Source organism: Columba livia, chromosome 11 (genome assembly GCF_036013475.1).
Source record: "Columba livia isolate bColLiv1 breed racing homer chromosome 11, bColLiv1.pat.W.v2, whole genome shotgun sequence".
Classification (NCBI taxonomy): Eukaryota; Metazoa; Chordata; class Aves; order Columbiformes; family Columbidae; genus Columba; species Columba livia.
The window spans coordinates 19,110,970-19,123,145 of record NC_088612.1 but is presented as its reverse complement, the minus strand read 5'-3'; the positions used below and the strand labels follow the sequence as shown (position 1 = coordinate 19,123,145).

Here is a 12,176-nt window from a genome sequence, read left to right as displayed (position 1 = left end):
CTTTAGAATCCTTCCATGTAACTCAAGCTTGTAACTTGCACAGATAAAGTGGAAAATGTTTTGACTGGTTATTTACACATTTCCTCCCCTTTTTTCCTACTAGCGGTTTTAACGGACGGTTCTTGTTAAACAATCTACCGCCACCCTGGACTCCAAAAGACTACCGTATTTTGTTACTAGGCAACAACTGAAAAAACTTAGCTCGTTCAGTTCACCTTTGGTCCCTCGTACAGGAAGGAGTCCCAGATTTTAAAAAGGATGTCGCTGACCACACTGTCCACAAACACCACGAGAAACCAGTTGAAAGTTATAAGCGTATAGTCAACTTTGTATTGTTCAAAATGAGCGTGCAGTCGTGGAAGCTTCTCGCTCATTAAATCCTTGAATACTCGCTGATCAACCTAAAAGAGATGACAAATATGACGTTATTGCTCCTATATTTTCCAACACACACGTGGCTCAAAGTAGGGCCGTTACCAATCTGCGAGTGCAGGTTTTTCGAGAGTTAACCACAAAATCCAGGGCTGTCTAGCGAACATTTGTAAGCTAGATCCACCCAAAACACCCATGGCCACCCGAACGCATGCTGCCCCACGTCAGGTTCACAGGGCTCCTGTCAATATTGTGATGCTAATGACCAGGAGAGGGGTTAAGGGCTAGAGCTCCACGCAGGTCACTGAACGGTTATTTCAGTGTTATACTCTGAGTTCTTGTCCAAACAAGGGCCCTGGTGTCTGGAACTCAGCTCTGATAACTCCACACATCCCCCAAAAAGTCCTATCAGAGAGTTTTAGGGCAAAGTTTTTGAGTAGCTGTAGTTTACAGGACCAGAGCACGTACCTGAGATCCTAGCAGAGTCTTAGTATAATAATCACGAGGCATGAAAACTTCCACTATTGTCACTAGACACCAGAAAGCATCTTCCTGTTCCAAGTACAGAAGTGCAATCGCTACCAATCTGAAAATAGGGTTTATTTGGACAAAAATATTGTTATAGTATCACAACGTGTATTAAGAACAATTATAATAAAGCCTCTGTTTCTGTTCACTGGAGACAAATGTTTTAACAGGAGAGCACTGAACAGCAAAACTGTTAATGAAGTTTAAGATGGGGTAATGAGATGTCTTCTCAGCCACGCCAAGTATTTTTATTCAGTTAAATAAGAAAACAGATAAAGGCAAAAGCAAAGTGGTTTGCTAGAAGCCATTTTTCCAGGAACTAAGGCAAAATAATTAGAAGATTCCAAGTCCTAAATGTACTACTCTGATTCCTAGACTTTTGTCTCTCTTTTATTAAAGAGGAGAAAGAAAAGATGGTTCTCGCATTTCACACAAAACTGATTTAAGTTTAGAAAACCTCTTTCTAGCAATTTTACTTTGTGTCCATTAAGATAAATACAAGGACATTTTGGGAAAAGAAAAAGCCTCAACATTTTTCAAGGACCAAACCCATTCTAAGAGTTTCTTAAAGTAGAGAAAACAAAGACTGAGCAACTGCAGCATTCCTGGTTTTGCCTGTTTCTAACCAGTGTGATTAAAGAAAAAAATCAGATAATAACTTTTTGTTGTTGATAACTGTTAGAATATGAAAGGTTACCTCAAACCTTTCTACCACCTCCTGGTCACCAGAGCCACGGCAAGAGCCCTGTGCGTCACGCGTGGCTTGTGACGTGATGTGCTGCAAAACCTCCCATTTACCTGCACAACGTAACCTCTCGTGAGGAATACCCAGAAAAAGAACACTACTTCTTACTACATTACTCACTACCTCTACTACTATCACCACCATCTCTCTAGTAGATCATTCACTGCCCCTATTCTACTACTTCTTCAGTGCAGTTTCAAAGGATAAAGCTGCTCTAGTTCCAAAGTCTCTTACCCTATTCTAGGACCTGTATTAGCACACAAATTGATATCTATAGTATCATATCATGGGGACGAGGAGGGTGTCAGACTAACAGACCCTCTCCAGAGAACATCTTCTTTTACTACAGATCTCAAAGTGCCAAAACCATTTTGGCAAACGCCAACTGCAACGACTTCAAGTTTTTCTTGGCTTGGCAACACGAGAATCATCCTTAAATAGATTACTGGCATTCTGACTGAAGACGTCCCAAGGGAAATGCTGAGATTTGTGGCCTTAACAGTACAAAAAGCTTTCAAACGCTTATTTCTGTTTGCTTAAAAAAAGCCCAAACTCCTAACAAATTCTTGCACGCAAAAGCAAAAAGATCCCCTACAACTGACAGGAAGACAACATAAAACTACATTGAAGTAGCTCATTTCTTATGAGTTAATCCCAGTTCCAGTTCTTTTGCCAAGCTGATTTTACAAGTCTTCTGTTTTTTAAAAAATGTAATAGTTATTTATTTAAACATTATAAATTATGAACTTAAAACCCATATGGGTGTCCAAAAGCGTGTTGCTATACATGTGATTTGAAAGGCTCGTTAAGTGTTTCACTGTATAGTTATAACTCCAGATTTGCAAAATCTCACCTGTTGAGCCCTTGGCAATATCCTATATCAGGATTTCTCCAGGAAAACGCCAGCAGCACATTTCGCAGCTTCTGGATTCCATCAGATGTCGGTGAGGAATAATGTTTGTTGTTTGGCAAAGTTCTCAAGAGATCTAACTCAATTTGTTTAGATGCAGGATTTTGTTTTTCCAGAGCATTTTGGAGCAAGGTTTGGAAGTACCCAGGAACGGTGCTGTCCTTGAACTTCTTAACATGGAGATTGATGCACCATTTCCAGATCTTGGAACGATGTTCATGTGGAATTCCAGACCGAATAAGATTCTTTAGTTCTACACAGCGTATCATCTCTCTATTCATTGTGCTCGCAAGATAGTTCTCCCATTTTACCCCTGCGGAGATCTCTCGATTTTCACTGAGAGAAAGCGATCTCAAGTCCAACGCTCGTGATTTTGCTACTAGTTTCTCCTCATCATCATCCTCTGGGACTGTCTGAAAACCATATATATCATATTCACTGAAATGGGAGGGAAAAAAGAATAAATGCTTTTAGAAATGTGTTCAGTAGCCCCGAAACTCTCAAGTTCCCATCCTATAGTTACTTCAAATACCCCTCAAGCCATTCCCCAAGTTTTAACAATTACTATTTAAACAAGTATATCCTTTATTGAACAATTATTTTTATAACCCCTATACAAAAGCCTTTGTGGCCATAGTCCGATATATATTATTACACAGATTAAGCAATGTATTTAAGATCACGGCCAATCTCAAATGAACCCACCTCTTCAGTAGCTCACCTTCAGCAGCTACATGGCAACATTTGAGTCTAAGTTGTATATTGTGTCTCAAATAAAATAATAAATGTATTTATACAGCCAAAAGGATGCTTGCTGGTACTGTTATTCATGAAGGGAAATACATAAAAACCCCCAAATCCTGCAAATATATCCCCAGTGTGTTTTCTAGTGTTAGAACCAGGCCCACTGAGCAAGGACCAAGTTACCTGACAAGGTGTGGTTTGAAAAACGCTTGTTCTGGTTGTTCACTGGTTTCTGCTTTCAAGGCATCCTCCAGTAACTGTGTGATGACCTCGCGAGCAGGACTCTGCTCCTCAGAACAAACAGGAGTTTTCATTTCTTGAAGCAAGATCAAGTATTTACTTTCTATCTGACACAGTTTGGCCTCCAAGCTTGTATACTGCAGAAAACAATATATAATACGTCTTCAGAAACTTACTTCGTATTATACTTCTTTCAAATTATCATTCATTATTATTCTACTAGTTTATGTTGCTTAGAAAGCTGCAAGAACAGTCAGCTTTACTTTCCATTTTCCAAAAAACATAAAGCAACACTTACATATGGAAAATAAAAAATATATACACATTTTATTACACTACTGTAAAATTCTGTATATGAAGTTCTTGGGATAGAAACTTCAGAAACCTGTGGCTTTTCACATAAGTATTTTAAGGCAGAATAGTAGAGCAGAGACTTTCTACCACATATGGAAAATCTGAGCAAGCTTTACATTGTACAAAAGGCAACTCAACCATTGTGTGCTTTTAAAGTAACATCTTTAGTCTATCCATGTTTGAAGAAAAAGAACTTAAATGGAATTTTAAAGATATGAGTTAGGTAGTAGCATGTAGGAATTGTAAACACACAGCTCCATGCTGAAAATAGAGCACTGAGACCTGGCCACTGTGTGCATTGTTTCCACAAAACTGAAAGCAAATCCTAACAAAACGTAGCAGGTATCTTACTTTAGCTACGGATGTGTGCGTGTTTTCATAAGCCAGGCAATGGAAATCTTCTTTATTTACCCACAACTTCTCTACACTGCAGTTCATTTATACAGAAACACACTTCAAAGTTCCATTCACCTCCCTCACGCTCAGAAGGAGAACGCTCTGCTCAGTGGCACAGCAAACCCCCACACGGCCTGTCTTTTGCACACTTCAACAAAATTACAGCCCCGATTCTGAGGAAACAACGTTTCCAGAAAGACACTGGCCTCTGGTCATAACTCATGAAAAAGGTCCACTGGTTAACATGAGTTTGAAGTCAATTACTTATTTCAAGAATCCATTCAGAAAGATTAGACTGTAAGGACTCAACTGGGGGGGATTTTTTGGGGTTTTTTTAAGCTATCATGTTTAAGTAATTTCATTTCCACTCCACAGTTACATTCCCGAGTAGATTTACAACTGAATTTTTGAAAACTGCTTTAGACATTTCCAAAATAAGAACAGGCCGCGTTAGTCTGACCTTTGCCTGCCATTCTCTCTCTCTCGCTTCTGCATTTCTTCGTAGGGCAGAAAGCTCCAAAATCTCCTTATTTAAAAATTTATTCTGGGTCTTATAACCCTGAAGATTGTCCTGTTGATAAAAAAACCAAACAAACACAAACTGGATGTTTAATAAAAATACCTCACAAACAGCCAGAGAAGCCCCACAGGTTGTACCACCAAAGAGAAGAGAAAGGCGGAGGAGAACGCAAGCAGAGCGGTCAGGGTGCTGTGCCAGAAGCACACCCCAGGCAGTACACACAGCGGGGGCACGCGCCCCTTGGGTTTTGGTTACCCTCACCAGTCCTGGTTTAAAGCACCGGTTTGATGTCTGTCCCCATAGAAAAATACAAAGCCTCAGCAATAAGCTTCTTCGCCTACTCCCCTCAGCTCCAGGCTACACATATTATCTGGGAAACCTGAGTTTGTGGGACAAGGGAATGTTGGTGCTGTCCCAACAATCACAATACTCCCCCGCTCCACATCACCTACAGGCTTTGATCTGCTTTCTGCCAACACCATGGATTTCTAGTTTCAATTCTATTTCCTAAAGCTTCCCATGCTCACATTAAGGGAAAAAAAAATGAACATTTATACATATTTTAAATGACTGATTTGTATTCCAAATCCCTTGGAATGTTAATTAATTCATCCAAAGGCAAGAAAGCATGTTTAGAGCAAAGTGGGTAACTTCAGCAACTCCATTAAAAACTCATCACACGTTCACTGAGGTAGGTTAGAGAAAAGAAAAGCATTGATAATATCTGGAGCAGCATTAATAAAACAGGTTTTTATACACCTTCTCCTTGCCATTCCATATGCTCTTTGTTTCCTCACTTTTGATATTTAAAGAAAATTTATACTATAGATGTACAGAGCAGCTCAAGATACCCAAGTCCTGTTTAGATTGCCACACAACAGTTCCAAGTGTAGTTTCCAAGCAGAGAAAGCCCCAGCGGAGGAGGCGCTTGGAAAACTGCTGCAGTGATCTCCTCAAGCAGTGTAGCAGACCAGAGAGGAGTTTTTACAGGCAGCAGAGATTCCCCCATCCACCAAGACAGAGACATTGCTCTTACTTTCAGTCTGTCCAGTTCCTGTAGCTCCTTATTAATACAGGTGGCCGTGGAAGAATTTACTGCTCCACTTTGAGAGGATGTATTGTCCTCAGATTCGCTGAGCTGATGCGAGAGTTTCATGATCACTTCATCTTTAGCTTGAATAGTTTCCATCAACATACCCAGCTGCTCATTGAGTTCTCCAACTTTACGTTTCAGGTTCTTTACTTCCTGCTGGAGACTATCTTTTTCCAGATTTAACTTTTCAAGCTGGTTGTTGAGACCCAAAATCTGGTCATCTTTTTGGTGCAACAGCTCTAATTTGTCTTTGGGAACCCCTTCACAAAGGCGGCTTGCAAAATATTTATCATATTGGGAAGACCGGACTGTTTGCTGCAGAAGTCGCACAAGTTCCTGAGAAATCAAAAACAATATATTGTAATGGAGCTTTTTAGTTTTATAACTTCAAGCAAAAGAAAGCTTTAGAATGGGTTTTGCATCTCAATCAGTTTATAAAAGATTTCAAAGTGGTGTTTTAAGGAAAAAAGGAAATGTATGACACGAGTTCTAGCAGGCCGGCACCTTACAGTGACTGGCCTAGAAGGATGGATTAAACACTTCACTGAGCTAAGGATCCTGCCTAGAAAAGCTACAACAGGTTTGGGAAGAGTAGCTGACAGCTGTGGCTCAGCAGTTACTTGAAGGCTAGAAAAGGGTCACCTGTAAGAAGCCCTATTGTAAGAAGAAAAATACGAAGAGGACTTAGGCCAAAAAAAATTAAGAGGTGAACGTCACAGAATGGAAAAGAGAAAGATAACTAGTAGCTCTCTTAACTAACAGATGCAAACAAAATTAAAGGAGAAAAAAAATACACACTGCTTTGCTGAAAAGGAAGTCTTTGGAATCGGCCAAGTAATGAACTGACTTGTCACAAGAGAGAAAAGGAGTTCCTGTGGTCTTTGCAAGAAAGACATCAAGGTTCTGAACTAGAACTTTATTTGAAAACGAATCCATCTAACAATGCCTCCATTTTCATCTTCCACTCCTCCACACTAAACAAGGTCAAGTATCTTTGCTGATAGACACCAAGCTAATGAACACTGTGCGGATGGAAGTTTTGCTCAGAGATCTAATCTTCAACAGACGTAAAACTTGGTCCTTCTTGTTTGAGGACTTTTTGTAAACAAAGGTTCATTCAGCACCATTATTTTCTAACAACCAACCAGCTCTTCATGCAGTTAGATGGCCACAAAGGGTAAACTCACTATCACCTGCCAGATCCGTTGGATTTTTGCGCACTTTGCCGGAAGGCTTAATTACCTTTTGGCTCAAAAGATCTTTCTTTAGCTTTTCCAGCTCTTCTTGCTGGCTTTGATACTTCAGCTGCAGCTCCGAGACCAGTTTGTTGCCGTTACCAGAATACCACTCAGTCGGAGAAGAGTCGCTGCTGTTCCGGTGTTTGCTTGATCCAATCATGTCTTTTAACGGGCGCCTTGTTTTGTGTGGGATGCGGCCAAAATCGAACGGAAAAGCTGAACTAGCCAGTCCTGCATAAAACAATTTCTTCTAGCTCAGTTCACTCAGTAAAAGGGTGTTTCAAAACATTCAGATTTCCTTTGAAAAATATGGTCATTAAAATTAAATTCTAAGCAGCATTTAAACAGCCCAATACAATAGTGTTAAACAGGCCTCATTTTCCGAGTCGCTTCCTTTGGTGGGAAGAGTGTCCAGCTCAAAGTCTCCTGCCCTCCCAGAAAAATGATTTAGCTCATAATTTAATACTTGTGCAATAAGACAAGAAGAGAACTTTACATTACAGAATATAAAAGGTACCCCTAACTACAGCAAAGTCAACTTTGCTTCAAACAATTAAGAGCTCAGAAGTGATCAGAGCAAAACCATCACTGATATCACAGCGTACTGCTCTTGTAAGAGGCATTCAGTGTAAGGTTTCACCACCACCTCTATAACCACGGGAGTGTTTTCGGGGAGAAGGATGTTTTCTAACAGATTACTCAGTTGGATGGCAGCTGAAGTGCTCTTGAGGAGCTGTAAAATACTGGCAACGTGCTGAAGGGACCCAGAACAGTGGACAAGGCGGCTTCAAGCTGATTCTATTTTATCTGAATGGCAGGGGATGCCAAACACATTGTAAAGAAGACATTTTTTTAAAAAATCATTTACAGAGCTCTAGATGTGGTTTACGAAGAAAATCTAAGTTTTCACTTATTTCCTGGAGAACCCCACAGCACAGTACACTATAGTAAAGAAGGTAAGGCGTATGCTGCCCTTTCCTCCTCCCGCTTGTACCTTTACTTCCTTCTGCCACGGGTTTTCTCTTCTCTTCCAGGGCCATCGAGTCCTCCAAGTCTTTTGGGGTTGGGTCCAGCAATTCCCACTCTTCGGTGGTATAAAATATGCTTTTGCGGTTTTCATTATTTCCTTTTCTTAAAGAGGACATTGAATTTCTGTGAAAAAGACATCAGGAGAAGTGACAAAGATGTCTCCATTTTGCATTCTTTTTATACAGGGATTTCAAGACAACCACTGCAGTTGAAACAGTGCAAACTACAACTCAGCTACAACACAGACAAAACCAACACCAAATAAAAGCTCAAAGAAAATAAAGCATATCCTACTAAACAGCAACCCGCTATCAATAGTGTTATGCTTCAAGAACTAAATAATTATTTGGCTTTAACAGGATATTGATACCCAGGAGACCACTATGGTCTTGTGTGTGCTTTATCCTTGTTTTGGCAGTGGGGAAAAAACCAACCAAACAAAACAAAATTAAGACTTAGAAGCAGCATCTCTTTATTGATCAGTTATTGTAGCTTGGAATTTTAGGACAGCTGCCAAGCATTAAACACAACTGCATGCAGTCAACACGCATGTGTGTTATAGTTTCGTGTTCTGGATTAATGTCAAACTTGGGCTCATCCCAGAGACCTGCTGTAGCTGAACGGCTGACGACAGACTCCTGAGCAGCTCTCCTTTCCTACGGTGGAACGTTGCCAGTCGTCTGCAAGGCCATTTCAGAGGCAATGTCTACAGTCCAGACAGATAACTCTACAGAAGAACAGTACGTTTCACGAGCAGGATGAGACTGCCCTACCCAGCTTCCCCCACAAGCACCATGCAGTCAGAAATGGTGACGTCTACACTAATGTCCACAAGTATTAATGTAGCTCAGAACTGTAAAGTTCAACTACAGAAGGAGATTCTACATCAATCCATTTGAATCAGTTTAATATTTTAGGTATGAAGTTGGAAATATATGTAGTATCTCAGCATTTTGTACAGTCTGTGTAAGATGGAGGCCCACAAAGACGCTTTCACTCACTCAGCCACATTCTCTCTTCTTACTCTTCAAACCTTAATCAGAAAGTAACCCGTATTATACATTCAAGATCATTTGATGACCCCAAGCCATCAGAAGCAGAGCTATACAGAGAGAGGCCAACTCCTGAATATCATGCTACGATATCTGCTGCGCCAGTGCCACCGGAAACATTTCCCTCCATCCAAAAGGGCCTCCCAACCCACCACCCCACTCTTGCCTTTCTGCTCCATTACAACAAAACATTAACACAGGCCAACCAGGCAACACGGAGAACTTTCCCCTGACGCTGCCCTTCCAGCTACATTGTCCCAAAGCACATCATATGCAACTCAGGAAAAATTTAAAATAAAATAAATAAATATTTAAAAAAAAAAAATCGAGCAAATTTTTAAAAAGTTAGAAACACTCTTTCAAGTATATAGGAATTCACCTAACAGAAGCTGTTTCATGTTATTTTCCTTCTATTATGACTAAATTTAAGTTCTATCAAAGCAAAGTGGCTGCACAAACCCAAGAAACCATACGAGACTACCAGTTTAAACAAGACATGTAGTAACAGGATCTATATATTTCTTAATCCAGCCATAAAGTAAAAAACCAACAAGACACACCACAATAACACTTTGTAACCTCTCAGCTCTCTCTGCTTAACAGGAAAGCTTGAAAAGGAATCTGTTTAACTCAGCACTGCTGATGAAACCTAAGAACAATGTTTTACTCGCAGCTCAGAGGGATGTGGTCTAGTTAAGCAAAGCTACGCCTCCGCTTTGTAACTGCTTTGTGATCTTGGAGTAGACGCAGAAGATTCCACTGTGTGGGCAGAGCAAAGCGTGGAACCATTTCGAAAGAAACCGTACACAGGAGAGCTGAAAACCAGTAGGGCTGCTCTCCTTAAAGCAATTAACACTAAAGAGTAAACTCATTAAGCACGATGGGTAAGATACGGGTTTGTTGTTGTTCAGAAGGGGTCTGCCACATTTTTGCTCAGGAATTCAAACTACATTAATTTTAAATCTGCGCAAAGTGCTTTTTATTTTTTAAGAAGAAAATTAAGAATGATTTCTATTGTTTCAATTTTCATCTTTCAGCAGGAAAGATCTCTGCCAGCAACTACGATAACTCCTTCTCCCACATCGCCAACTTACTTGATTTCGGTACTCCATTGCTTAAGCGAGAAATTGATGGCACTTGGATGGACTGGTGCAGGTTGGGAAGCTGCTTGTTCCCCCACCAGGTCTGTAGGAGATGTCTCCACAGCTAGAATATTTCTAGCTCTCTCTGCTGAGGCATTTTGACTGAGGGTACTCACATCTATTAAAAAAAAAAGACAGAGAAGGAGAGGAAAAATAGGCAAAACTTTCAGTAAGTAAAATAATAGCAGCTACATAAAGTCATATACTACTGAGTCTGCTAGTAACGTAGTTAGGTTTTTACTTTAAATTGCAACATAACTTTACAAAATGTTCTGTTCAAATGAACTTTAAAAATAGTAAAGTGTTTTCCTCAGTGAACTCTCACTGCAGCCCCATACTCCTGATAACAGGACCTGCGTGATGCTCATGAAACATTATTTCATGAGTGATCTACAATCTCAATTGGCCGATATTGATTCACCTAGCTTAAGCAGCTATAAAGACGCAAAAATTAAAGTGGATTAATTATATTAATACACAAAACCACCTTGTGAAACAAGTTCAGGTCTATCAGAACTCAGGAATAGGGTCATAAAAATACTGTGACCCAACTTTCAGGGTGTGCTTCATTCTAAAAGTGACACGCACTGTAGAACCTGTGGTATATATGGTACCTCAGTGTTTCCGTTCGCCCCTCCTCCAGCAGGAATAGGAAATGCAGAGTACGGAATACTCTATGAATAGCAAAAGCTTTATAGAGAAGCATAAGGTGGCCTTCTACAAAACCCCTGAAAGGGCAAGTTAAAAACAAGCCCAAATGTAATTTTCAGACTCTTCTCTGTATCATTCACAAAGTACTCAAGTGGATCAAAACATTTTGAGAACATGCTCAGACTTGATTCAGCAGTTACATTGGTAAGTAACACACTGGATGGGTTTCTGACTTAAATTATTCACTGCCGGAAGGGAAAAACCCTGAGAAATCACGATACTCTGTTTTATCACTGGTGAGCCTTTCAGTCTTTGTTCTGAGGTTTACTTGGCAGCAGCAGCGAGACCATCTTTAAGCAAGCTGCACCCTCCAATTACTCAGCAGATGGTTACGTTATTTAGCCCATACTGAAGATAGCAGTACAAAGACAAAGCATTTTGTGATAGCAAATATAAAAGATCATTGAGGCTACAAATCCCTCAAGCCCTTGAAAATGGTATCTGAAACGGAAGTATATCATCCTTCTAATGTAAGTACAAACTACATTGCCTTGACTTATTTTATGAATAGTGCTGATAGAAACTTCTTTGGTGCCTTATCAGACAAACTAAATTCCAGATTCTTCTGGACCCTGGCTGTTTGAGTTGAACAAAATTCAGCCACGATACATCAGATAAAAACTAATTTTTTTCATCAGATTCACTGTCTAAAAGAGGAAAACCAACACACTGTCTAAAAGGAGAAAGATAACAGAATAGGTTTCAACTAAAAAAATAGAAACACCTCCTCCTCCTCCAAAAAAAAACCCTGCACCAAAAACTTACAGGGACCCAAAACCAGGCTGGAATACTAACATTCTGCTTTCATACGTAGAGCTTGTTTCATCTTCTAGCTGCAGGATTTGACAGGACTACGTTGTACCTGATGCCCTGCTTACACCAGCCAGCTGATGGTCAGAGGTCTGCACTGCACAGCAGGTACAGCTCAGCAATGCGGTTTAACCGCAGGCTGGCCCTGCAAGGGACGGGTCTGCTCGGCCTGTGTGTTTTATGTTGATGTGCCTTGCTCTGGGTTTTAATAACAGTAATAAAAAAATAAATAAATCACGTCAGCTTGCTGATCCAGCACACCCCTAGCAATCGACAGAGACAGGAAAACGTC

At 40.3% G+C, this 12,176-nt stretch overlaps 1 protein-coding gene across 9 annotated transcripts in view; it reads right to left on the bottom strand.

Annotated features, from left to right (window-relative positions):
* Positions 1-12,176, bottom strand: part of TBC1D2B (TBC1 domain family member 2B) — a 33,313-nt gene that overhangs the window by 10,921 nt on the left and 10,216 nt on the right. For 8 of the 9 annotated variants that reach the window (XR_010475464.1, XR_010475466.1, XR_010475467.1 and 5 more), the window contains exons 3-11: positions 10,316-10,481; positions 8,135-8,292; positions 7,145-7,371; positions 5,846-6,238; positions 4,750-4,860; positions 3,483-3,676; positions 2,499-2,993; positions 841-958; positions 216-401 (exon numbers count right to left, since the gene is read on the bottom strand). Coding sequence is in view for 5 of the 9 variants with exons in the window: in XM_065077017.1 (XP_064933089.1) it covers positions 216-401; positions 841-958; positions 2,499-2,993; positions 3,483-3,676; positions 4,750-4,860; positions 5,846-6,238; positions 7,145-7,371; positions 8,135-8,292; positions 10,316-10,481 (2,048 nt within the window). In the remaining 4 variants the exon portion in view is untranslated. The remainder of the gene's footprint in view (positions 1-215; positions 402-840; positions 959-2,498; positions 2,994-3,482; positions 3,677-4,749; positions 4,861-5,845; positions 6,239-7,144; positions 7,372-8,134; positions 8,293-10,315; positions 10,482-12,176) is intronic. The other variant, XM_065077016.1, reaches the window with a different exon arrangement.